This window comes from Rutilus rutilus (genome assembly GCF_951802725.1).
Source record: "Rutilus rutilus genome assembly, chromosome: 11".
Taxonomy (NCBI): Eukaryota; Metazoa; Chordata; class Actinopteri; order Cypriniformes; family Leuciscidae; genus Rutilus; species Rutilus rutilus.
The window spans coordinates 6,205,423-6,233,116 of record NC_140216.1 but is presented as its reverse complement, the minus strand read 5'-3'; the positions used below and the strand labels follow the sequence as shown (position 1 = coordinate 6,233,116).

At 37.4% G+C, this 27,694-nt stretch overlaps 1 protein-coding gene across 4 annotated transcripts in view; it reads right to left on the bottom strand.

Moving 5' to 3' along the window:
- Positions 1 to 27,694, bottom strand: part of col16a1 (collagen, type XVI, alpha 1) — a 75,537-nt gene that overhangs the window by 20,878 nt on the left and 26,965 nt on the right. For 2 of the 4 annotated variants that reach the window (XM_084423414.1, XM_084423416.1), the window contains exons 8-41: positions 25,573 to 25,647; positions 20,790 to 20,822; positions 18,584 to 18,619; positions 17,992 to 18,048; positions 16,866 to 16,901; positions 16,111 to 16,155; positions 15,928 to 15,966; positions 15,750 to 15,812; positions 15,014 to 15,058; positions 14,785 to 14,889; positions 13,099 to 13,137; positions 12,866 to 12,910; positions 12,544 to 12,579; positions 11,755 to 11,868; positions 10,981 to 11,016; positions 8,367 to 8,402; positions 8,137 to 8,247; positions 6,998 to 7,033; positions 6,825 to 6,878; positions 6,148 to 6,198; positions 5,940 to 6,059; positions 5,781 to 5,816; positions 5,578 to 5,685; positions 5,214 to 5,336; positions 4,761 to 4,814; positions 4,622 to 4,663; positions 4,445 to 4,480; positions 3,610 to 3,663; positions 3,444 to 3,512; positions 2,556 to 2,609; positions 2,048 to 2,074; positions 1,094 to 1,150; positions 913 to 954; positions 665 to 736 (exon numbers count right to left, since the gene is read on the bottom strand). In XM_084423414.1, the coding sequence (XP_084279540.1) occupies positions 665 to 736; positions 913 to 954; positions 1,094 to 1,150; positions 2,048 to 2,074; positions 2,556 to 2,609; positions 3,444 to 3,512; positions 3,610 to 3,663; positions 4,445 to 4,480; positions 4,622 to 4,663; positions 4,761 to 4,814; positions 5,214 to 5,336; positions 5,578 to 5,685; positions 5,781 to 5,816; positions 5,940 to 6,059; positions 6,148 to 6,198; positions 6,825 to 6,878; positions 6,998 to 7,033; positions 8,137 to 8,247; positions 8,367 to 8,402; positions 10,981 to 11,016; positions 11,755 to 11,868; positions 12,544 to 12,579; positions 12,866 to 12,910; positions 13,099 to 13,137; positions 14,785 to 14,889; positions 15,014 to 15,058; positions 15,750 to 15,812; positions 15,928 to 15,966; positions 16,111 to 16,155; positions 16,866 to 16,901; positions 17,992 to 18,048; positions 18,584 to 18,619; positions 20,790 to 20,822; positions 25,573 to 25,647 (1,986 nt within the window). The remainder of the gene's footprint in view (positions 1 to 664; positions 737 to 912; positions 955 to 1,093; positions 1,151 to 2,047; positions 2,075 to 2,555; positions 2,610 to 3,443; positions 3,513 to 3,609; positions 3,664 to 4,444; positions 4,481 to 4,621; positions 4,664 to 4,760; positions 4,815 to 5,213; positions 5,337 to 5,577; positions 5,686 to 5,780; positions 5,817 to 5,939; positions 6,060 to 6,147; positions 6,199 to 6,824; positions 6,879 to 6,997; positions 7,034 to 8,136; positions 8,248 to 8,366; positions 8,403 to 10,980; positions 11,017 to 11,754; positions 11,869 to 12,543; positions 12,580 to 12,865; positions 12,911 to 13,098; positions 13,138 to 14,784; positions 14,890 to 15,013; positions 15,059 to 15,749; positions 15,813 to 15,927; positions 15,967 to 16,110; positions 16,156 to 16,865; positions 16,902 to 17,991; positions 18,049 to 18,583; positions 18,620 to 20,789; positions 20,823 to 25,572; positions 25,648 to 27,694) is intronic. The other 2 variants (XM_084423415.1, XM_084423417.1) reach the window with 1 other exon arrangement.

Sequence of the window (27,694 nt, the reverse complement as noted above, 5' to 3'; positions counted from 1 at the left end):
TCAGGGTGATTTTAATGTCGATGATCTTAAATATTTCCTCATTCTGCATTTGAAACAAAACTGATGAATAATACACATGAACAATGGACACATGTTGAATACACCAACCTCACAGTGAGCTCTGCATGGTTTTTAAAAAGAAAAAGCAGCATGATCCCCAACTACTTATTTAATTCATTTATTAATTAAGATTACATTAATAAGTCGTTTTTTGCGCAATATTTTAACTATACATTAATTTACAAGCTACATTAATACCTACATTTACTTTATAATAACTTTTAAAAAAGCACAGCCATTAACAAAGCACATCCCGGCACTAACCAAAAATCCCAGAAGCCCCTTTAAAGCGTGCAAATTTAACAGCAATGTTTTAACATAGCGCTCTTTTACAAACTACATTACAGTTGCATGACATTATATTTACATTACATTACATTACATTACATTAATGGCAGCTTTAAGTATTAATCATTATTTGCTTAAGTAACATTTGTTTTTATATGAAAACATTTATGGGTGCATTTAAATTTGCTTTAGCTGAAGCTCAGAGTTATCCATGCAGGCCTTCCCAATACAGAAGCCCCACAAAGACAGCAGGATGGAGAAGGAACAGACAGAAAAAAGCAGAGGTACACCATGATGCAACCTGTATAATACTCACCTGTGGGCCTGTGATTCCTATGAAGCCCTGGGGCCCTGGGGGACCTGGAGGGCCTGGTGGTCCAGGAGGACCCTAACACACATTAAGCACAATGAAATCATTAGAAGTAAGAAACCGGCCATACATTAATCTTTAAAAGAGTCACATTTTTATGTCTGCAGAAGTCTTTTTTTTTTTCCTTTTACAAACTCAAATGGCAGACATTTAAGCAGCAGAAGAGAAATAAAGAGTGAAGAAGGAAGTCAGACCTGAGGACCAGCCTGCCACCTGCTCTCACCACCTGGGACCCCCTGCAAGAAAAGAGCAACCATGTTCAGATCTGCGAATGACATCAGGTCTCATGATCTGAAGTGAGTGTTTTTAAATCTGAGTGTGTTTGTGTGCTAATGTCCTCCTGATTAACAGCAATAAAATAAATCATTAGCTCACAGGTCCACCAGTTCCAGGGAACGTATTTTGCAAACAGTTGCACTCTCCAGGTTCACCCTATGACACAGAAAAACAATTTGGTCACAATGATTTCTACATTATCCGAGTAATGATTTCTTCATTATCTGTATTGCTAACTACACCTGATACATTCAACCTACACAAAACACAACTCAACAGAATGAATGTATCATGTTTTTTAATATTATGCAGAATGTTTTAGTGTCTAATATAAACAATATCCATTTTATTGTTTGATTTTTGACAGTAACTAAATGATCATTAGACTACAACAAAACATAATAATATAATATGCATAATGTATATGTGTGAACATACTGTATATATGACACATATATATAACATGCATGTGTCCTCCTAACATGCATGTACACACACACTTACAGCGTGTTGACAACATGACATGATGTCGGAAATACGAAAGGTTTTCGCTGTAGAATTCTATCCTGGCACTCGACAGGAATGACAGAGCACTTCATCACACTTAGGAGTAATATGCATCATTTGATATCAGCTGCCACTTTCCTCTGTGTTTAGACAAATTAGTCTGGGAGACAGCAAAGGACATTAAAGAATGAAGCATTTCCAGGCCTTTGCTTTCGAGGTCTCTCTTTCTCATCTCCCTCACGCTCACTTCCTTTCTCTTTGATACTCTGTGATGTTGTCAGATTACAGATGACAGCTGTTATACTCACCAATTAATAGTCCTGTTTTAGCTCGAGGGCATTTTGAACTTTTTCAGCACTGTCAAACTCTTCTGTCAGACTTTTGCGTCTGTTTTTGTCTCCAGGGTGGACACATCATTGTGCATACAGACGGTCGCTCTAAACAATACTCCTCCTATCCCTCGTTCTCTCCACACACACACACACAATCTCACTGCTTCGGGGGAACTCGAAATCGCCTCCCCAGCTCACTGATCCAGACACTTACCTTGTCACCCTTAGGCCCAGTGAGTCCCTGAAAGACAAGAAGAAACACACACACAAAGGCTCGGTTAGACAGTGTTATTGTGCGGAACTCTCCAGGGCCAGCGAGATGAGTGTGGATCGGGGAGGAGCAGCGATAGGTGACGTGATGCAAGCAGACAATGTGTTGCTGTTAGGGATCCAGACAGAGTCAGATATGACCCAAGTCTGTTTCTGGATTCGCTCCTCAAGCTCTCTGCGACAAAGCCCCAGGTGATTAACATCTGATGCAAGAACAGACAACGCTAACTTTGCTTTTTTTTAATTAGACGAGCTCTGGCAAGACAACAAAATCTCGTTGCTTTTGTCTTCGCAGTTTATGGAAGTTCGTTTGACGCCAGAGCAATGAAAACTGGACAATATGGTTGCACGATAGAGCGTGTGCCACAATAAGGGAATAAGCTGAAGGAGATGATCAAAGGACTGCTGGAGAGGAATGAATGAATGAATGAATGAATAAATAAATAACTTACAGGACTCCCATCTTGCCCTGGTATTCCAGGCGATCCTGTCGTACCATTCTTACCCTGTGAAACACAATATATAAAAATCATTTACTGGCTGTGTTTTACTCCACTCCTGATTTCCCTTATTTTTACTGAATCAGTACATTGTGAACACAAGTATTAACAGCATCAATCTGAAATATGCACTTATCTTGCATTATTATGCAAAACAGATAAACAGCCAAAACATTATGACCAGTCACAAGTGAAGCGAATATCGTTGATCATCTCCTAACAAGGCCATATATTAAAGTCTAGGTAGATTAGATGGTAAGCAAACAATCAGTTCTCATAATCAACATGTTGGATGCAGGAGAAATGGGCAGAAATAAAGATCTGAGTCAATAAAGCGACTGTGTCAGAGTATCGGCAAGGATTGTGGGTTGCTGTTGGTCAGCAGTGGTGAGAATTGACCAGCAGTGGGCAGAGGAGGGAAGTGGCCTCTTTAAGCAGGATAATGCACCCTGCCACACTGCACACATTGTTCAGGAATGGTTTGAGAAACATGATGAATGAAGAGTCGAAGGTGTTGCTCTGGCCTCCAAATTCCCCAGATCTCAATCTAATTGAGTATGTGTGGGATGTGCTGGACTAACAAGTTCGATCCACAGCGGCTCCACCTCGCAAACTACAGGTCTTGAAGGTTCTTCTGCTAATGTCTTGGTGGCAGATACCACAGGACACCTTCAGAGGTCTTGAAGAGTCCATGCCTCAGCGGGTTTTGGCAGCAAATGGAAGACCAACAGCATATTTGGCAGGTGGATAATGTTTTGGTTCATTGCTGTACATGAATAAAAATATATATGTCTGCCTTCCTGGCTGGGGAAAATCCTTCTGTGCATGTCATGCTCTTACCGGAGGTCCGATTTGTCCTATTCCCATTGGCCCTTGTGGCCCTGGTGGTCCCATCTCTCCTTTTGAACCCTATTGATATCAAGCAATACATTAGGATAATAGTGAGGTCCGTGTCCAATGTTTCTTTTGGCATGTAGAGTGCTGTGTCATTGCATTGGTGATCTACCCTTTGACCCGCTGGTCCCATCGGCCCTGAGGGTCCATGACGTCCTTCTGGACCCTGTACAACAAACATTACTGTTTTCACACTTGGTTTTTACATGTGGTGCATATTAAATAGGCCTGTTTTTATTTATTGTTGTGATTCATACACTACTGTTAAAAAGTCTGGGGGTTAGTAAGATTTCGAAAATAATACTTTGATTCAGCAAGGATGGATTAAAGGTATAGTGGAGGATCTTTCCGAATTTTAGATAAGACCCGCCGCCCTCTCCACTTTTTGAATAAGTTTGATTGATTCACCAGAATGATTGACAATTAGGAGGACCAATAGTATAGGTGATCCACCCGGAAGTAAAAAATCCTCCATTATACCTTTAAAATAAATGCTGTTCTTTTGAACTTTCTATTTCATTTCTATTCATTCTATTGACACAAGCATATTTTTCAACATTGATAATAATAAGAAATGTTTCTTGAGCATCAAATCAGCATATTCAAATGATTTCTGAAGGATCATGTAACACTGAAGACTGGAGTAATGAAATAAATGACATTTTAAAATATATATAAAGTACAGTAATTTAAAATAGTAATAATATTTCACAATACTACTGTTTTTATTGTATTTTAGATCAAATCAATGCAGCCTTATTGAGCAAAAGATACTTTAAAAACATTTACCAACATAAAACTTTTGAACGGTAGTGTGTGTATCAGATAACAGTAGACAAGAACAAATGCAAACAATTCAAAGAGAACAAAAATCTGCTAATTTGCACACTCAAAGGGCCAAATCCATGTGTGAACACCAAAGAACAAGATGCTTTTTGTGCACTTACAGCAGCTCCAGGAAAACCTCTAGGTCCCTGCTCACCCTGAGTGAGAACATCAAAGCATCAGAAAGGGCTGGTGCAGTCAAGGAATTATTTAAATACAAACAAGACATTTGAACATTTCTCTGAAAATAGTATAAATAGTATAGTTTTTCTGACTGATTACAATAGTTGTTCATTCACCTGCAGTCCTGGAAGGCCAATACCTGCAGGCCCAGCATCACCCTAATGTAATAAAGATAAGCATCACTCCACAGTCACTCTTATAACTTTGGCACACAAATGTGACTGATGTATGCATTAGTCAGGTTTGTAACTTTACCTGACTTCCTTTGAGCCCCGGAGGTCCCTGGACACCAGGTGGGCCTAGTCGACCCTACAGAATGAAGATTATAAAGTAAGAGTCCAGATTTTGCTAGATGCTGAGAAATGAGATCTTCTGGGAAAGAAGATTTTATTTTATTTTATGATATTATGATATTATATGCCAAATCCAGTTACATTTGTATTAACTGCAACCTAAATATAACATCATCAAATCAATGATGAAACAACTTAAAGTCAGTATTTTAAACATTACATATTTTACATATCTGTTTAATGGCATCTACTAAGTACTATGAATATTAATCAAAGAAATATATTTTTCCTATTTCAAATAAGTTACAGCACATCTCTCCTCAACAAGACGCATGATTTGAAGTAAATGTAGCACAAACTGTGCGCTCCCAAGTTTAATATTTGGAGTTTTGCATTTGTACAGAAAAACCTGCACCTGTTTCCCGTCTCTGCCCTCGCCTGGCAAACCCGGCTCTCCTCTCTCTCCCTTGGGTCCTGGAAAGCCAGCAACATTGCCATTTCCTTCAGGGAGTGATGGACAGCTGTCACACGCGTCTCCCTGGCGATACAGACACAGATGCAATAAGAAAAGACAGAATGTTTTCAAATCGCAACGGAGATCCCAGATGGTCAAGCGTTCTTATCTGGTGAGATATTTTTGCCTTATACATGAGTCGTATAACACCTTAATTCTAGAAGTGTAATCAATTATATCAACATGATTAATGATTAGTCAAAAATCCTGTGATGGCACATAATTTAAGGCAATGTAATTAATATGTGACCACATGATCAATGACCTTTTCTCCTTTTAGTCCATTAAGGCCGTTCCTGCCTGCCTCTCCATGAGATCCTGGGGCTCCAGGTGTCCCAGCCACACCTGGGTCTCCCTGTAAACCCTGATCACCCTACACACATACAAATTATATTTAATCCCTAGAAAAATCCCCCATATTATGAACAAACTATTATTTGCACTGCTTTAAAAACATTTTTAACTTACTTTCTCTCCTTTGAAACCTTGAAGACCTGGTGGCCCCTGTTTAGACAGCCATTTTGAAAGCAAAGTCAGTGGGTTTTAGGCTCCTCAAATTAAAAAATGAACAATAATACACTGAGAACCTCTTCCTATATAGAGCGAACATAAAATAGTCATGCTTACCTGTTTGCCCTCAATTCCTTCACCTGATGGGCCTGGAGGTCCTGTAGGGCCAGGTTCCCCGGGGACCTTTATCGTAGTTGGGCCACCTCCCCTCTCAGAGGGAGTGATTTGGCAGTCTCCCTTTAATAGAAGGCACATGTGTACCATGTAAGCACATCTATACACTTCTAATGAAGAAGAGAAAACCACAGTAAAAACATTTACTTACCTTTTCACCTTTTATACCAGGTGTTCCTACACCAGGTAGGCCAGGATCCCCCTGTAAAAAATGAGGCCACTAGTGAAAATGCATCTATTTTGGACTCAATTTAATACATTTTTAATAACAAATTCAATTGCTAGTATAACAATTTGAGTGATAAGCTGATAAATATAAAAATAAACATGGGTTTTAGAATCTTACCCCCAGTTTCACAAACAAGGCTTAAGCCTAGTCACAGACTAAAATGCATGTTTTAACTGAAAGCAACATGCTTTTTATCTTAAGTCACACCAGTGATGTTTTTTTTTCAAAGGCATGTTTGTAAAAGCTTAAATGTCCTAATTGAACTAAGGCCAAATCCTGGCTTAATCTAAGCCCTGTCTGTGAAACCAGGCCTTAGTTTTTTTTTTTTGGTTTGTTCCTCTTTTACTTAAATAACAGTGGAACTCAAGCTGAATTAACTCCAAAAAGTTAATTTGAGATGATCAAAAGAGTATCTTGCATATTCAATTCTTCAAAAAAAATTAAAAAAAAAATTATAGAAAATAATTTATAATTTTTATTTTTCAATATTTTTTTTGTGTAATAAATTATTTAAAGTATTTTATTGTGTTTCCTGGTTCTGTGTTTGTCCAATCAAAACACTTTAGCAGAATAACAAACTCTGAGTTGAGCTTTATCACCTGGGCTCCTTTATTTCCATCTTTCCCACTTGGCCCTCTTGGACCAGGTTTGCCCTAAAAAACATTAACATCTGCATATAAATCTAATGTTGATGTCAGCCATAAATCACAGATGCAAGTAAAAAGAAAACACAAATAAAAATAATAAATATGAAAACAATATAGTTGCTTACAGTTTTCCCCTCGTTTCCTTTGCTGCCTGGATTCCCCTGTAACCAAATTGGAAATTGGACAAGTGGATAAACATATCAAACAAAAAAAACTACTGTCCACACACTGTCTAAGTTGTTTCCCTTCAATAGTTAACAATTAGAAAAAATAAAAGGTTCACAGCAATTCCATTGAAGAACCATTTTCATTGAACTGTTTGTAAAAGAACCATTTTTTCTTAGTGTGAAGAACATTCTAATAATCTAAACAACTTTTTACCACTATGAAGAACCTTTTGTGCAATGAAAAGGTTCCATGGAAGTTAAAGTTTCTTTATGGAACCATTAGCCGCTTTTCCACCGTCGGACTGAAACCATTCTCATTGCTTTGCTTAACCATTCCATTAACTTGTGGGTAAGCCAACTATGCTGAGAACGGGTTTTATACGATGCTGTACCAAGCTCAAGTGAAAATATAACTTACTGTTCTTAGAACGTTCAGCCCGATGGTAGAAAAGTTGACGCCAGTAAAGCACCTTTAATTTTTAAAAATGTACACTGTAGATATGTGCAATGGCTACAATAAAGTATTTGGACACATAAGCTACACTTTTATTGGCATCAGAAAACAAATGATGCTCAAAGTTTTCTCAAAGCTAAGTTTTTGCAAATACTTTTAACCATCTGGTCCCAAGGTCATTTTAAATGGATGTATGAAGTCAGTTTCTCTCCACCCAGGTGCCCTAGAGAGCAACCACAGGTGTAGTTCATCACATTAAGTATAGAGATGTTCCACTAAACTTATTTTCGTGAAATGCTTTCTCCCTGTACATGAATATCAAGTAAAACAAAAGGAAAGAAAAAAATAGTGCATATTAACATACATGAAATGACAGGTTAATTCCCCAATGTGTCATTACAAAAAAATGAAAATTAAAAGCATTTGTGCCTGAAGCGTATATCTGAGCCAAATGCGTAGCCTGCGATTATGCATCAGCCAATATATACATCCCTGCGCACACATACGCAACCACTGAAGTGGATATCAAAAACTGTTTGTGTTGTAATTTACTGTACTTCAGGACTTATGGGAGGAAGTGATGCAGAACTTTTAAAAATGATGTGTGCTAGCTGTCAATGAGAAACCACTCCACAACATTCACCTGCTCTCCTTTCTGCCCAACACCTGGATCTCCCTTCTGTCCCTTTTGATTCCCATTCAACAGGCCTGCTGGAATATCTCCAATGTTAGGGCAGCCGGAACATGGTTCACCCTAACAGAGCAAAGACGGCAAGACATTAAGAAAAGTTGCAAAATTAAGTTGCAATGTCAAGTAATTCACAAAAGGTGAACAGATTCTTCATCTTTCTCGACAACACCTGGCAGACACACCTTTTCACCTCTGGCCCCATCGGCTCCTGGCTCCCCCTGAAAGATAATCAGTTTGTAAAAATAGCTCAAACTCTGAATTAAATTTTCAGTGATTCAGCACTCGAGAATTTCTCCAACAAAACCCTCCAACAGGAAGCAGCTTTTGTTATCAAGGCATATTTCATTGTCTGTGTGTGTGTGTCTGTGTGGTCATATTGTGAACTTTGGATTGGTAAAACTAAGACTAAAATAAGCCAAATAAATTAACTAATAGTTATTTTTCAGTGCCTAGTCCTAAATAAGGAAAGAAATGTCCATAAAAATCCAAACAAAGTAAACTTCAGAGCTCAAAACTTTCTTCTAAGTCCAAAAAACAAAAACCCACACACACTGAAAACTAAGGGCCAGATTCACTAAATAGGGAAAATTAGCATGAGACCGCAATCCCATAAAAGAGCGATGGAAGTGGAAAGTTCTGTAGGGGATCTACTAACAATGTGCAAATGAAAAGACAGAGACGCAGCCATTTCATTTCTATTACGACCAAGTCCACCAATCTACCACAAGAAGTGTAAATTGAAAATAACGTGGCTTGGCAAACGATATGTTCATTCTGTGGCATTTTAAATAAATTAACACGAGTGGAGATAATTCTCTCTGTTCTCTGTGGTGTCTCCTCCTAGCTTAACTATTGCAGCCAGTTTTAAATATGTATATTTTTACGACAAAACCGCACGGATTACCCTCAGAAGGCCTTCGTTTATCCCCCTGGAGCCGGATGGATTACTTTTGTGAAGGATGCATGCACATTTTGGGACTTGAAGGAGGTGGACCCCATAGCTTCACACTATAACCACTGAAAGATCTAAGACATTTTCTAAAATAACTGAAAATGTGTTCGTCTGAAAAAAGATTGACATATGCATCTTGAACGACTTGAGGGTGAGTAAATCATGGGTTAAATATCATTTTTGGCCGAACTATCCCTTTAAGGAGAAAATACACAGCAATGGTGTTGACTTATGAATTTACACATGGTTCGTCTTAAAGGTGCAATGTGTCATTTTTAGCGGCATCTAGTGGTGAGGTAGCGAATTGCAACCAACAGAAGTTACGGTAGCCGACAGGAAAAGATGTCGTCGTCTGAGACAGCAGAGAGTAGCCAGTTAAGCAATGAGGTCTCTTCACAAAGATAAATTAAGAAATTAGGTTTACTTGATTCAGTATTCAGAATGTTCAGTGTATTTCAGTGAATGTTCAGAATATTCAGTATTTGGAAATGATGTTATTGCGAATATTATTGTTACTTGTTCATCATTGTGTCAGTGTTTTATTCGCTGACTTTAGCTTGCTTCTTTGCACGAAGAACAACATAGTGACGAAACGCGTATGTCCAGTTAGGACTACTGTAGAATGTAATGGGACCCGCGGTGTATGTAGATGGAAATGGCTCATTCTAAGGTAATAAAAACATAACAGTTCGTTATGTAAGGTCTTTATACACCACTGAAAACATAGTTATGTATATGATATTGCATTTCTGTAAACATATCCTCCTAAATATTACACAATGCATATTAAAAACACCACATAGACATATAAACAATATTAAAATCTTGATTTTGACCACAGGGGGACTTTAAGACATGCTGTTTTTGGGTGTTAAACAATGGTGCAAATCCCAGTAAATTGACTAGTGCAAACCTTTAAAATATTCTCCACCCATACATTTTGTGACTGAAAGGGAAACTCCTATATGCATATGCAATAAGGTCCACGACTTTTCATCACTCATTTTTCTCTGGGTGTCTTCAGTAAATCCTGACAGTAGCAGGCGCAAGCTGTTAATGGCTCATTATAAAGAAGTTTGCGATGTAACAAGAATGAATATATTAACACATCATGGCGCATTTGCACATCAACAACAGATATAAAGTGCCCTGGTCAGTAATTAAGTAATAAGAAGGAAGTTGGATACATACTAATAGTCAGAAGTGTTGTTTCTAATTTCTCATGCAAAGAGGGTATTTACACTAAAGCCTGAAATGTAAAGTAGCAAAACCAGCCCAATTAATTCTAAGGGTCAGAGAGAGGGTGGAAAATGGTAACATAAGCTAAATATGACTAGTTTTAGTGCAAGAAATCTTGATTAACATTATAAGTGGACCTCAGGGGAACAAAATAAGATGATTGGAAAAAGAACAGAGGAAAATGTGAGTGGAATTTGCCCATGGAAAAATAGCCTTGATGGTGTTAGAGTAGTTTACTTTTTCATCCAAAAGACTGGCTGGTGCTTTGTGAATGCCCAATTTTATTTTTTCATTTTTATTTTTTTTATTCAAAAAGATTTGGCTGGTGTTAATTGTAGATGATACAATTTTAAGTCAAAAGTAATAGCATATGATTTGAGGCACTTCTATACAACAAACGGTGCAGGACACGTTACATGCTGAAGTTTAATGCTGAAAGTTTAAGGGTTAGTTGGAATATCACACAGTAAGTAGGAGCGATACTGTTAGTGATGCTTGCCTTAGCAGGCACATGAATTATGATATTCCCCCTCTATTCATGGATATATTCATGTGTTGTACTGTGTTTCCATGCAGTAAGAAACAAGTAAGCAGTAAACACACACCTTCTCTCCTGATTTGCCATCCATTCCTGCAAGGCCCTATGAAAAGAGAGCCATGTGAGTATGAGCATCATTCTCCTTAATCATGACACTAATATCATCCTAGCTGACCGCAGCTTCCCCACTGCCAATGTCCCGCGTTTGCACCCTGTCACTTTCTGCATCCCACGCTCTCACTCTCTGTCCCATAACTAGGTATGAGGAATAGATCGTGATGGTATTGGAAATCGTTACAGAGAAATACGAACAAGCGCTTTGTATGGTATGCCGTATAGAATACTTTTTTGTCAGAAGAGAACGGAGAAATTTTAATGGGCTAAAAATGAAAGGGCCTTTACCGTAGTCACTGAGTAAAATGGAATCTGACGTGGAAAGTGGTCTAAACTTTGAGGGTGGAAATGTTTCATGGATGAAAAGAGAGACCTGAAGGTCACTGAAGCTATAATGAACCATGATAGAATATCTGTTCACTCATCGAGAGGGTAGTAGAATGGCGACAGCATTTCTCATTCAACACAACAAAAGCAGGTGAAAAATACCTCGCTGATTGTTGGCCTATTTCATCGAGCTTGGCAAATACAAATATGGCGGGCCCACTGAGGTGAACAGCATCTTTTTGCAATGATAAAGCGCCTACCAGGCACAGATTTGAGTAATAGAATTTTTTTAAAGTTTCAGGACGCTACACAGAGACATTGAATCAAACATAATGAACTGTTTTTAGCTTTTTGTGATAATCACAAGCAGTTTCTAGAGTTGATTTCGGAGTAAACTCACAGGTGGGCCTTGTTTTCCTTTGCCTGGGGCCCCTGGTTCTCCTTTAGGCCCCTGCTTGGCCCCGGTGATGCCAGGCTCCGAAGAGATCGCTGGACATGGTTCACACGGTTCTCCCTAAGAAAAGAAAGAAGCATTTTCAAAAAATACAAATTCTGTCATCATTTACTCACGGTTTTATTGTTCCTAACCTTATTACCGTTAATTACTAAAAACATTTTTGTTAATTGAAACAAAGCTAAAATAAAACATAATTAGATGAAAAACTTAAAAAATGGTCATTTGAATCACTAAATATAAAAACTGAATATAAAACCTAAAATAGTAATATAAATAAAAATGACAAAAACAAATAATAAAATGATTAAAAAAAAGATTAATTAAAATGAAAACTGAAAATATATAAAAAGCTGATTCAAAATATAAAAAAATAGCTAAATTAAAATAGCTAAAATAAAATACATTTAAGTTTTTTTTATCTTTTATTTCATTTCAGCTAACAATTATTATTAAATTATTTTATTTCAAGTAACAAAAAGGTTTTTTATGAAGAAAATAAATTTTTTTTTAAAAACATCCCATGCAAGAAAGAACGTAATATGGGTTTTGAACAACATGACATGATTGAGTAAATAATGAGTAAAGAATTATATGGTGACCTGTCCCTTTAAATAGAAAATAAAGCAATAACAAGCAAGAATATTCACTGTGACTTTCTGTGAATTCTGAGCAGAATCAACACGCAATAGTAATTTTCATGCAGAATCTGAAACTGAGACTGCTTTAGCTTACCTTCTCGCCTTTATGTCCCAAAGGACCTCTCGGACCCTGTCAGCAAACCAAAACACGTCACTGGGTACGCATGAAGATTAGAACCGCAGAAGCTCATTCAGTTGCAAATGCAAATTATGTGCTGATAGCTCCAGTGGTAATAAAACTAATTATGGTGCTGATGATAGTAAACACATTTTGTCCCTTACAGTGACAGAACAATCAGTATAGTGATAGAAAATCAGGATAATTAGCTTCTTGCGTATTAGCAATTCAGCACACACCATCATTTCACATTGACATCTCTCTATAGGTCAAAATGAGGAGAAAGAAATGCACTTACAGGATCTCCAGGCAGTCCGTCTACACCAGGTATCCCAGAATCCCCCTAGACATGTACAGATTGTTTTGTTATTAGCACATATGAAACTGGATGAGACACATTGAGGAAGGAAATGGTACGTTTACATTAAAAATAAGTTAACATCTTCATCACTTTGGGGTCAAAGCAGGAAAACATCCCTGTAGTTCAGTCTCAATAATAAAAGATACTCTGGTATGTAATGGTAAACATACTTTCTCCCCTTTAGATTCTGCAGGTCCACCAGGGGGCCCCTGTGAGAAAAAGACAAATGTTTAAGGTACTGATTATTACACTATAGAGTGGTGCAGGGATTAAGTATTTTTGTAGGCCAAATCCCGGAACCGAGTTAGCATTTTAGCACTTCTGGTTCCATCGTCCTAAAGTCAATGAGGCTTTATTTATGGATTTTTGGTTAAATGCTTGGAATAAGGTGAATACAAGCTCAAGATATTGTCACGTTTTATTCTACGATATAAAATACATCAGTAATACTCTCTTGTGATTTTTTTAAAAACTTTTACTTGTCTAACAAGGTTGCCAACAAGTCGCTAAAAGGGACCAGAGAGGTTGCCGGGGACATTAAATTCTACATCTACTCACTAGTCCGATTTCACAGCCTTGTTGCGTTCATAATCACACTCTTGCAAACTATTACAACTCAAACTTTCAGGGAAAATGTTTTAAACAAAGACTAAAAGAGTTGTCAGAAGCTTAGTGATGGTGACGCTGAAGTCATGTGACCGTGGTGTAGTTCATTTTTTACTCCTGCTGATTTTGTTTACGCTACAAAATTCATAAAAGTTGTGTTCATTTGTGAAAATTATCACAATGAACAAACTGTGTAAGAATCATAAGCTTTTGGTAACAAATTATGGTAACACTTTATTTTAGGGTCCAATTCTCACTATTAACTAGTTGCTTATTAGCATGCATATTACTAGGATATTGGCTGTTTATTAGTAAAGCATATATTAATGCCTTATTCTGCATGACCTTATTCTACATCTTAATCCTATCCAACACCTAAACGTAACAAATAACTCTTAATAAGCAGTAATTAGGAGATTATTGAGGTAAAAGTCGTAGTTAACAGTTTGGTAATAGTGAGAATTGGACCCTAAACTAAAGTGTGACCCAAATTAGGTGTTAATTATTTAATTCTATGTTAATTATTAAATTCTATACTACTGTTCAAAAGTTTGGGGTTACTAAAATTTTTTAGTTTTTGAAAGAAGTCTCTAATGCTCACCAAAGCTGCATTTATTTGATCAGAAATGCAGTAAAAACAGTCATATTTTGAATTATTATCACAATTTTTTTTTAAATAAACATTTAAAATGTCATTTATTCCTGTGATGATCAAGTTGAATTTTCAGCATCATTACTCTAGTCTCCTGTGTCAGAAATCATTCTAATATCCTTCAGATCCTTCAGAAATCATTCTAATATGCAGGTTTAGTTATTAACGTTGGAAACATTTGTGTTTTGTCAAATTGTGATAATTTTTTACTTACTGACCCCAAACTTGTGAACCGTAGTGTATAATGACCTAAAAATACTTTTAATTCATTGATTTGTATTCGTTTTTTTCCCCCAAATTCTGGTGTAATTTGCAGTCTGATCAAATAAGTAACAAAATATAATTTTCAAAGTCTTCTCAAGGTCAGCTAAGTGCATGTCGACAACAATCCCAAGTAGTTTTGCTGTATATTTAACTTTCTAGCAAATTTAGGGTAAGTTCTCCTATTTTTGCAATTTAACGCTATTTTGGAATTTCTATCCAACAAACTCAAAAACAATACATCCAAAATGTTGTAACTTTAAAAAGGTAATACAACCTCTATTTAGAATCTTAAAATTGTCTAGAAAGACTGTATTTAAGTGATGAATATTCCTACTGGTGGTCCTGGAATCCCAACTCCGGGCAGTCCAGGAAGGCCTGGGCGTCCTGGGCGTCCTGGTTCCCCTGCAAGCCCCTCCGGACCGACCACACCAGGAACGCCCTGTGAATTAATCAGAGCTGAGAAACACTGGCTCTGCATAACAAGCACTAAAAATAATGATGTGTTCATTTATAGTATCTCAGAAAACCGTTAAATAAATCCCAAGAGGATCAGTCCGTTTTACCTTTTGTCCTTTGGGGCCCACCACACAAATAGGATTAGCTCGACCCTATGACAGGCCAGACCAATAAAAGATCATTAGCTTGAGTTCATCTCAAACATTGGCATTAGCAGTATCACACTGCTTACATAGCAACCCTCCAACAGGAATCAAACAAGTCAGTTCACCGAGGACTTGAGGCTTAGATAGATAAACAGTGTAAAGGAAAATTCCAAGTATGCATTAGCCGGCTCGGCCATATTCGCCATCCCCTTAGATATGCTTTGTATACGGAATAGAAAAGATTAAGCATAATACAACCCGACTATCCATTTAAAAGAATCAATAAGGCTGCATTGATTTGTGGCTCTTTGTTGGCTTATGTAATCTATGCAGCATTAAGAAGATTTAACACCCAAAGAGATAGCTAATCAAAAGAAAAGGCAGCAGAGAGTATATAAGAGTCCAATACATAATGCTTTTCGCTGCTGAGCGCTTTGAATATATGGAGCCACTTTAAACAATATAAAGGATTTTAAAATCCTTTTCAAATGAAAATATGTGCACAGAGACATAGTGTGTATGTGATAGATTACACAATCGTTCATTATTTTTTGAATACACTCTTGCAGCGAGACACTGAAATATACCAACATGTCTGAAGGAGGGAACCTAGAGGCATGCTGAATATACAATGTATTTAAAGTAGGGCATAAATAAAGAGCATGTTTGAGTTTCACATCAAATGCTAGTCACTTACATCTTTGCCTGGACTTCCGGCCAGACCTGGGGCTCCGATTTCTCCTTTCTGCCCTTTGTCCCCCTGAGTGCGCATATGAGAGAGACAAGACAGACAGACAGAAATGGAGAGAGAAGTTAAGTGGCAAGCTCTAATACACTCATACACATTATATCAACACGATGCCATCTTCCTTTACCTTCACTCCTATAGCTTCCCCCCAGTTGGCAGCCAGACCCTGAAACGTAAGAGAATGAGAAATGGGCGAATCAATAGCCAGAAATAGTATCAAGATATCCCCTCTGCTTCAGTGAAGCCTGTTGAACAAAAATTCGATCGCCCACCTCTCTCTCTAAAAGACAAGGTTGGCGCACACACTTACCGACTCGCCCTTCTCTCCTTTCTCCCCTTTAGCACCTTCTAAGCACTAAAACACACAGATACAGCATGCCATCCAAGTAATTCATTTACATTCAGAGGAGTCCAAACATCTGAGACCACAAAGAGAATCTGGGATTGATAATCTATAATTTAAACTTGAAAACAATACTAAAATGATACTAAGACTCATGCAAATTGCTATGCTGATAATCTAATTTAAAATATATTTTATTTTATATTCTTTAATATATAGGCCATTTAGGGCTGTCAAGAGAATCTTTTTTTTTTTATGTAATTGATTACAAGATGTGGCGATTAATTAATGTAATTAATGTAATTAAGATTTCTATTCGTTCAAACGGCTGATTCATTCAGGAATGAAGTAAATGGCTCTCTTTATTAATGGCCAGATTGATTTGCTCAAAACGCAAATAATTCAGAAATTAAACACCTCTGCGTGTTGCTTGAGACGCACAACAGTTCTTCTCTGACTTTATAGGTATTATTTTCATTGGCAAAATTGAGCATTTAAATGCATTATAACATTTTAACATAACTAATTAATTAAATTAACGCGTTAAATCGACAGCCCTAATATAATATTAGGCCTGTTGAAAATGTAAAATATATATATTAGGCCTGATATATATATATATATATATATATATATATATATATATATATATATTATGTTATAAAATGTATGTTATTTTAAGTCAGTGCCAGAATGCAAATGCAAAAACCATATTGACTCACTCGTCCAGGAACTCCAGCACCAGTACAGTCCAAACCCTGTGAACATTTTATATGAACAATTTAAGGAACAATATCACACACATATACAGCAACAGTCTTGCTTTTGAAATGCCTCGCATCAGTCCCCATCTTGAAGACTCTTAATGTTGTCTACATTAAGGGTTCTTCATTAAAGTAATTAATATATTAACCCTCTGGTGCTGTTCGGTCATTTTTGACCCAAAAATTCCAAAATTCCATGTTCCAAAATGTTCGTTTTTTTTTACTTCATCGGAATGGTACGAAACTTGGTAAAGATTTTGGCAATTGCTGTGTGAACACACACACACACACAATTCAAAAAGGTTAAATGGTCCTGAAAAAAAGTCACACTTGTGCTCCTCGCGGTCACAAATGATGGCATTGGAAACAAATGGGCGACGAATTTCATCTAGTGGAAGCATTTGGTTCTCGCCAAAACAAAATCTTAATGAAACCGATTTTTTTGAGATATTAACCTTAAATTTGAAACACCGCTTGTTTAGATTTATGGCTTTGATTTTCTCACAGTTTTAGAGTAAAACGCGTTTTGGAAAATACATATTTCATATAAAAATTTAAAATGGTATTTTTGTGCATTTTTCACAACAGTAAATGTAAAATTTTCACTTTTTTAAACATTTTTCTCTTCAGCAACAATCTGCCAAGTGTCGTCTTTAAAAAGAGACGAAACTCAAGTCTGTGCTCCAAAGCATTAACGATTTATGACAGTTTAATTTCATATTCTCAAAAAGTGAATAAATGGATTATAACTACTGCATAAATATAACCTAGTACCATAAAATCCCCTAAAAATACAAAATATTAAATAAAAAAAATATCATCGAACTAAAATATAGTACAATATTTTCATTGAAGACAAAAAAAAAATCTGTCACTTTTTGACCTGAAGCGCAAATAGATGCCAATAATAACGAACGTTTTGAGTAGTTGGCCAAGCTGGATCACTTGCACAGAAGCTAGCTCCAAATGAGGCATTTGTTTAAAATGCCAAACTAAACAGCGCTGTAATCATTTATTCCCAGGCCTGGACAGAGAGTGGGATTTTGCACACAAACATACTTGCTCAAAGATTGCCATTTCTTACCTGCTCTCCCTTTTCTCTTTTGAGGTCCGACTGACCCGCATAACCCTCCTGGATAACCTGCAATATACAATAAAGAATGTATTGCATGTATATAATATAAACCCCCTGTAAAAAAAGACCAGCTTGGACTAAGCTGGAAAGGGCCAAAAGCAAAAAACATATACAGTGAATGTGTTTACTGTGCCAAGATTTTAATTGTGTACATGCAAATATGGAATAGAGCATGTGACGTGGTGGTAAAAGCCCTGATCAATCCTTGACACTGTGCAAAAATATCAAAAAAATCTCTCATATCTGCCATTTTTCTTCCAAGCAAAATGCATTAAGAACACTGCACAGTGCATGTAGCTTTGCTAGTGCATTGGCTGCTTCTCATACAATTCCTCAAAGGTAGCAGAAAGTCTGGCCAAACTTTAAACATTCAAACTTTACAAGCATCCTAAATCTATGCCAGATTTTCAAAGATGTAAATGCATCTCTTTCCAAAGGCGTGCTAACACTGCACGCAGGACTCATGCATGCAAATCCTGCTGCCTATACCAACACAGCCATTATACATGCTGCACACTACAAACTGAATGTGAATACCCACACTCGATTCCTCATTGAGCAGTAAACAGCCTGCACACTGGAAAAAAAGAGAAAACCCAGTTGTTCCTATCCATGACCACTAATTTTCTAAAGTATGATTTTTGGATATTTTTCGCTCCACTCCACTCTAATCCAGCTTTGCCTTTGACGTTGTAACATATGTTGGCCTGCGGGTGGCAGTGCAACATAATGTTAATCGGCATGGGAGAACGCAGGACCACGACTGCGTGTCATTTCAGCTTGGCTTGGTTCTCTCACGGGAGACAAAGATCAATAAGAACAGAAGACTACTCACGGCAATGCTCACCAAAGCCAGCTGCACTGCTATAAGGGAGGGGGAGGGGCACCCAAAGTTAAATACTAATAAATAACTGTTCGTTTTTAGTGGAGGAGCACAATTAAAACAAAATCTACTACCCGTGGAGTTTTGCTCAGCCAACAGGCGGTTAACTCGCATTGATGTGGTGAGGTAAGAGAGAAGGTGCCCGTGCCGCAGCTTTGAGAACGGTTGGCTGACGCACTGGGCTGATTCATTCTTTCCAGAGGTGCACACAGAAGAAAGCAACATGATGAAAATCAACTCCTTGAGATTTGCACGCACTCGCTCTGTTCGCATGAATCGATGGATTTATATGCAAGCCTACTGTTAGAAATCATTTTAAGAGAGTTTGTTTGTCTGACCGATTGCAAGCTCATTGCTATGCTAGAGGAATATTCAGGGTTGGTTCAATACAAGTTAAGCTTAATCAGGAGCATTCGTGGCATAATATTGATCATCACAAAATTTAATTTCAACCTGTCCTTTCTTTTCTGTAAAAAAAGCTCAAATCTGAGTTACAGCGAAGGATTTACTATGGAAGTAAATGGGGCCAACCTGTTAACGCTAAAATACTTAGCCACAAGATGTAAACAAAATGTGTGTTAATATTAATTTTGTGGGAAAATATCCCATACTAACCTTTTCTGTGTACAGTTACATCCAATTTATATTTTTTCGCAGTGACATTATGTCATTCTTAATTAAAAATATATATTATCATAGGCCTATCCTTTTCTGATAATTCCAGGTTGCTATGGTCACGCACGTAAGGTTGTTTACGTATTTAAATTGTGGCCACGAGAAATCGATTTCGTTCCCTCAACATACAGTATGAAGTCGTGGCCACGAGAAAAATATGTTGTTCTCTCAACATAGGATCTCGTGGCCACTACTTATTATCTCGTTCCCACAAGTTAATATGACATTCCCACGAATTAATATCTCGCGGCCACGACATATTATCACGTTCCCATGAGTTTATATGTTATGGCCACGACCAAACTAAGTCAACCTCCCGGTCACCATGTAATTGAACTAAGACCTAATATCCTGGCTTGATCTAAACCCTGTCTGTGAAACCAGGCCTGTAAGCTTCAGACATCTGCTTTTAAATACTCCAAAAAATGTGTTTACTTCCATTGTGCCTCACTGTAACCTCGATTTGTGCTTTAATAAGATAGATAAACAAAAATAAAAGGAGGGAAGAGTCTGAGTTTAGTTTTTTTGACAGATTCATAGTTGTAATATATTTATACTTTTAGATATGTTTCAGTTAGTTGTCAAGGCATAGTTTCTAATTTTCATTACAAAGTTTTATTTTATTTTACAATAGCACTGATATAAAACAATTTGGGACAGGACCATTGACCCATTGTTTAGCTCTGTGAATCATTCCAAAACCACAAATACCACTTGCTGCATCCCACTCAAATACTGGCATTTTCAGGCTTTGCATTTTTTTGAAAGCAGGTAATACCTATTCTCTATGAGTCATAAACGATGAGTGTTGAGTGGGTGCAGAGAGGGGGAAAGGTGACAAACTAACAGGAGTTTTGTGTAAGAAACATGGGCGGTATTCTCGAATTGCGCCAGAGAAGCACATTTATACCAAGCAAAAGTCTCTCTGGATCCATTTGGTGTATTATCACACAATATGATCTGTTATCATTAGCAAATTATCTTATGTGTTTATCAGGGTCAGTGTCAATGTTCTTCCCACTGAAACTCAGCACGCAGCAAATTACTTACCAATTAAACTGAATTTCTAGCTATTGGGTGGAATCTGCTGGGGCCGCACTTCTTTATGTCAGGTTTGGAGCTTCATAATTGGGACGGTCTGTTGCTATTCATAAATCATTTTCCGGTAGACTTAACTCAAATAACTTACTTTTTCCACCAGTTCCTTGGATCCGAGGATTGCCTGTAGAACATAAAAACAAAGAAACGGACAAAAAAGGTCAGATTTCTGAAACACGATGGCAGTTCTCATAACCAATATATAATTGCTTGCAGAGTAAAACAGTTTCACATCAAGGCATCACATCAAGTGCCTGGTTTCACAGACAAGGCTTAAGCCTAGTCTCAGACTAAAATGCATGTTTAAGCTGTCTTAACTGAGTGCAACTTGCATCTTAAAATATGTTTTGCCTATATATTTTGTTATCTCACTGCAGTATAAAGAGAGATCACATAATCACAATTTTTTAGGAGGGACTGAGATGAAAGATAGAAGAGCTGAAGCCCCCTAAATAGGGTCTAGAATTGCCTATGTACGTAAAACACCTTCTCTTACTCCTTCAAAGTTCTGCTGACCTGATGTTGGCGCACTCAAGTGTTTGCTTAATATAGATCTGTTTGTATTGTCATATTACTTTTACGGTGAGTTTCGTCAGTATGATCAACAGTGAATGAGACTCTTTTGAAAGAGAGCAAAATGAGGAGGAGAACTGGCAGGAAAAGAGAGGGGGAAGTGAAGTGAGGAGGGACATGATTTGAAAGAGAACATAAGCGATAGACAGAGAAACAAAAGATGTGTTTGTGGAGCACATGTGAAAGTAAATCCTTGAGTCATGTCCGAGCAGAGAAAGCAAACATAGCATAGGGAAGTCTGATCAGACTGGATAGGCATGAAAAAAAAAGTACGGAAGAAAAGTGCTCAGTACCTAATCTCCAGTCATACCCTGAGATCCAGATTAGAAATTGCTGATAGTGCATACATGCACGCAAACACTAAAAACAGGGTTCTGAAAAGAACTCGAAATGGACATGGTGTTCATATAGCTACAAGCTTGCAAAGGATGGAAGAGAATTATGATGACCTGTTCCAAAAACCCTAGTGGAATGAGCGCATGAATAATGCAGGGAACTTTGTTTAGCTGCAACCGTGCACGTCTCAGCTCATGAATTTCTCCTTGACGGTGAGCTCAAAAGAAAGCAATGACTGAGGAATGCTGTGATTTTAAGGGACTTTAATGCGGGGTGGATTGAGGATCTGCGTAGGAGGAAGGGGTTAATGCAGAAGTAGGCTAATGCTAGCAGCGTCCAACACAGCCTGGAACTCATTACAGTCCGTCGTAAAACACAGACTGCTATGCTACAAGACAGTAACCTGGGTCAGAGGAAAACATGGGAGCATGTTTGATTTTTTTTTTTTTTTTTTAAGGGAAAGGCTGGAAGTATCTGAGCTTAAGCTCACAGCTGTGATGCTGTCTGGTTAAAACTATGGAAAAATTCCTCAAATTAACACACACCATAATTTGTGCATGATCTCATGCACACGTAGGCAAAACATGGTAACGCAACTGCAAATGTATTGAACTGTAACACTTTCTTTTAAGGGTCCATAATTATGCTTTAGTTAATGATTAACTGAACACAAAGGCATATTAGCCATTATTTATGCAGAAATAAAGCTTTAACAAACCAGTAATCAATAATTAAAGGGATAGTTCACCCTAAAGTGAAAATTAAGCCATCATTCACTCACCCTGGCGTTGTTCTAATGCAGTACACCCTTAATCATATTAATTTTAGGGTGAACTATCCCTTTAACTGAACATATATTAAGGACATATTATTATTTACAACTTATCAAACATGTGAAAGATAAATAAGCAGAAATAAGCCAATAATTAATGGTTAACTAAATGTACAGTAAATGCCTTTTAGGGTTACACTTTATTTATAGCCCACTTAAGACAGTCTAAAAACTACAAGTAACTTTGCAACTACATGTCAACTAACTCTCATTAGAGTATTAGTAGACTATTAGGTTTAAGGTTAGTAGAATAGGTTGACATAAACTTGCAAAGTTACTTATAGTGCAAGATAGTATATTATAATACAGGTTTTTTTTTTGCTTACCCATTTTTTTTTTTTTGCTTTTCTTACTCAATTATTTAAGCTTAAACCTTATTAGATTTGTGCTTAAAACAAGACAAATTACATTTGTGTTACGCGGGTAAGAAAAATTATCTTCATTTACCATATATCTTATGTAATTTTGCTTCAAATGATTCCTGCAGTGTGTAAAATTGAGCCATGCTGTCTAAATTCAGACAATTACTCAATTTCATACATTCATTTGTTAGCGCTGCTTACATTTTATCAGAGGGATGAAATGAGTAAATACTGAGACAGGAAGTGGCATGAACTCACACGAATGGATACATCTAATGTGTACCAATGGAGCTAATTCCTCTGTCACTACTATATGGCAGCAGAGATAAAGAGCATTTACATAATTTCCACCTCAAACGTTCTACTGTTCTTGTGACTCGTTGTTTTTCCATACAAAAGAAAAACTACATGTTGATGCACGGGTAAATGTGTGTGGATGTAACAAGTTGCTTTGAGTGTGTTTGGCTCTAATACAGAGCCCTCTGGATGTAATTATGTTGCATGTGTGAGTGTATATGAAACAATACACGTGGCAAGCGGAGAAGATATGTGACCAGTTGGAGACCAGCTGAAGTGAATTCACCAACCAGCTTTTTATTAGCCCTGCTTAATGATCATGACTCACTGCTGCCAGGAGAAACAACAAGAGCAGCCCACGCCAACATCATTGAGAAACTGCTGATGAATTTTATTTTTTTTCCAGGGGAAAATAGCATCCAAATCCCTGGTCTAAGAAGAAGTTATTGTTATCTGGAAGACTGAACTAAGGTTATTCCTGGAGAAGTTAGAGACACAGAAACGTAGAATGATGTGTTGGGGTCAGTGAAATTGCGTGTACTCATTGCAGCTGATGCAGACTTCAGCTTTCTGCCATGAACCTTTGGTAGAGTTTTGTTTATAGAGTATGGTTGGCCAGCAGAAGGATAGTTCATCTAAAAAGTCTATCATTTACTCACCCCTCTGTTCCTCCAAACCAACATAATTGTTCTTTTTCCATGGAACACATGAGGAGGTATTTAGCCGAATGCCAGAGTGTCTTTTTTATCAAATCAAAAGTCCATAGAAACAGTTTTTATAAATATATTTTTGAGAAAGAATGTCCTAACATTATGGCTGCCTCCTAATAGTCGACCAAACGTTAGTCGACAAGAAGAGGCTTAGTTGGCCAAATTGTTTGACATGCAAAAATACCTAGATTAAAATGTATATATATATTTAAATGGGATGAAAGATAATGAATGTACTGAATGTTAGCTTGCTTATTGTGCCCAAGAGCATGATCTATTTAAGTCCACATGCTATTGTAACAAGAAACTATGCTACTAACCACAGCTTGAAAGACGTAGTTCCAACCACATAAGTTTGCGATGCTGCTTGCGAATGATTAAGTTTCAGGAAACGCCAAATCGCTGAACTTTGTTGGTAACGACTGAACTTCCAACCATAGTTGGATAGCAATGCTTTCAATTTATTAACAATTTATTAAGCATGCAAAATAACCCCTAAAAATAAGAAAGAGAGCGCAAGACGGACAACATGTAGGTGCAGGAATAAACGTGCACATACCAGGACCGCAGGAACAAGAATAAAATAAATAAAAGAGCAGTGGAGGCAGAGAATGTTTGATTTCAGCACTGCTACAGCCCACTGGGCATTGTTCATAAGAATTTACGTTCATTTCCAGTTTCTGGAGAAGAGCTCGTTCAACTGCCTGCTAGTGGGATGCTTAATGGCCACTAACTGTGTCATTTTTTATGTCGAATATCAGGATGAGAAATATTTATCAGCCTACATCACATCTTCATCTCATCTCTTCATCTATTTATGTGCTGTAATGCTGCTGGGTTGAACCATTCATGTGTTCTAACAGAGGAAATGTACGAAAAACTCAACTGGATGCTGCACATTAGTATATTATTAGCATATTTGCCCAAAGGGTAAACCTGGTAAACCTATTATAGGAAGATCACCTCTCTGGGCTGTGTGGAGCATACACACAGGATTTGTTCTGTTTGCACCACTTTTAATTGTTGGTTAATATGCACAAATGCATTTGATGGATGTCCTTGGTCATTGTGCATCTGTGTTTCCTTTTAAAATGGTGTCGAATAAAATGCAATTCAGTTTGTTTAAAGGGGTGGTATAATGCCCTTTTTACAATATGTAAAATGTTGTCCCCAGAGTGTGTATGTGAAGTTTTAGCTCAAAATACTCCACAGATTATTTTGTACAGCATGTTAAAGTTGTCCCTTTTTGAGGGTCAGTAAAAATGCATCGTTTCGTGTGTGTCCCTTAAAATGCAAATGAGCTGCTGCTCTCGGCACAGAGGGTGGAGCTTCAAGAGCTTGTGTGTGTGTGTGTGTGTATTTGCAGCTCCGCAGACAAGCAAAAAGTGAAATCACAATCAGCCACCCCTTTAAAAACACATCCCGAGGCCTCTTCAACATATTCCAATTCCATTGCATTCTTGTTGCTTACGAATGCATCCTGTTTGCACGCCCCCTTAATAGCTCCCACTGAGAGCAAGTACATGTGTGTCTTCAAACACTTCAAACCATCTCAAGATCAGGATCCCACATTCAATAACTAACAACCTCTCTCTTAATTTCTGTAAGATCTATTCATTAGAGGCCCTTGCACACTTGCAGTGGCTCATGTTCAAGAGCAGCATCAAGAGATCTTGTTGCAAGCAAATGAGTTTATGTGCTGTATCTCAATAATAACATCCGTTTTTGGTTAAACAGATTTTTAACAATTAAACAATACTTTACCTGAGAGAAGGGATTGGGCACGAACTCCACTTGGTTCTCTGCAGCTCGTCGACTCTTGGGAGCATCTGGTGGGCACTATGGAAGCACAAAGGTCAAAACCAATTTGATCCTTGTTGATACTGTTAAAGTCCCCTTATCATGCTTTTCAGATATTACCTCTCATGTAGTGTGTAACACAGCAGTTTGTGAATGTAAAATGTCTGCAGAGTTGGTCAAAGTGCACGATTTATTGTCTCCCAAAAAAAAACAAGCGATTCTGAACTGAAACAAGTCATCAGTAATTGCAGTCTTAACCCATCGCCATCATTACTGTTAATATCACGGTGTATACAAGTGCTGAGGAATCCTACAGAGCCGAAATTCAGATATGGTAATAGCCGTTTCATTTCTGACACGCGCTGTAAGCGTTAGACCAAAGACAAGAGACTGGGCCATCTGACCAATCAGAGCAGACTAGACTTTCAGAAAGGAGGGGTTTTTAGAGAGACCGAATCCTTTATCAAACCTTTTCAGACACTGTGAGAAAAGAAGTGATACTGCAATGTATTATATAGAGAAAATTAAAGTGTTTTTATATCACCTTGGATACATGTAAACCTATTGTAGGAGACCTCCAAAACAAAATTAGGAACTTTTAAAATCGCATAATGTTGAATTATTTCATCAACTGAAATAAAGCTGAAATCAAATATAAATATTAGCTGAAAAACGTCAGAAATTAGAAAGGTTACTAAACTAAATACCTGAAATAAGTTTAGGTTGAAATTACGACACAACTAGAAAGCTAAATAGCTAATATTAAAAACACTAAAACTAATAAAAATGACAAAAGCACAAAACTAAATTTCATAAAACTTAAACTGCAAATATAAAAAATAAAAGCTACTTCAAAATATGAATACATACCATAACAGTACATAAATAATACAGAAAAAAATAACATGCAACATCAAAAATGCTTCTCATGCACAAAACTTTCAACAAATGTGGCCTTTGAAGAAATCTGCGACCTAAGACTGATGTAATTGCTAACTCCTCTGCTTTTAAAAAGCCATGTTAGAGCACATGCTTTTGGGGGAAATAGTTGCTCTCGTTTCCATTTTAAACACTGCTCGCAGGGAGCTTTGAGCAGCCGCCTCAAAACAACAGAGCACAAAGAACTTTGTTGGCTTACATTCACAACAGAAACCTTCATGTTTTAGTCACATGGACTTAATGTATTCGTATCTTACCTCACAAACTGGCAGGTAACATGTAAAGGGAATAATCACTGAATCATCTTTTCAGACTAAAAATGGTCCATCTGGCTCACAACTAATGATATCTAATAGTTCTTGGCTGTGAAATATCCTCTGATCCAAAATTGCAGCAAATTCAAAATACCAGCTCAGAGTTGGCTGTACCCATTCCCAAGTGCACTTCCTTTGTCAAATAAGTTTCACAGGTGACATTTCCTGATCTCTACCTTCTTTACTATTCAGTCTGTGGGTGGCTGGATGCTTTTCATACAGGCTGAAGTTATCTGCAAATGTGACACATTCCTGTGAGCCGTTTTGATTCAGCAAGTCTTGCCAAAGCTCTGATCAATTCAGAAAGGAGAAACGCACTAAATTCCAAATCCTCAAATAAAGCAGCACTCCCACATCGATGACTCAGGCGCTGTTCCTCCACCACAGCTGTCCCGATGGAAGCTGAGCCGCTGCTGGAGCTTGATCCATCAAGTACAACTACTACAATGCTTTTTTGACAGAAAGAACGCATCCATTCCCTTAGCAAAACATGAGCTTTGCCTCCGCTGTGATCATTGAAAACATGTGCAAGTGTTTCATCAGCTTGGGTGAAATATTACTTTACAATGCTGGGAAAAACACTCACCTTTTTTGATATATTTTTTGATTATATTTCTTTTACCTACATATACTTGGTCTGTGGTACAGTAGGTTCAATCCCTTAGGGTAAACCATCCAATGGTTTATTGTACAAGCATGAGACCATACATTGTTAAATGACTCTGTATAGGAATCAACTTTTACTTTGTTACAAAGTTACTTTGATGCAAATTGCTTCATATTCAGAGAAGCAGTTCACCCCCCCAAAAAACTAACTTATTTTTCTCTTATTT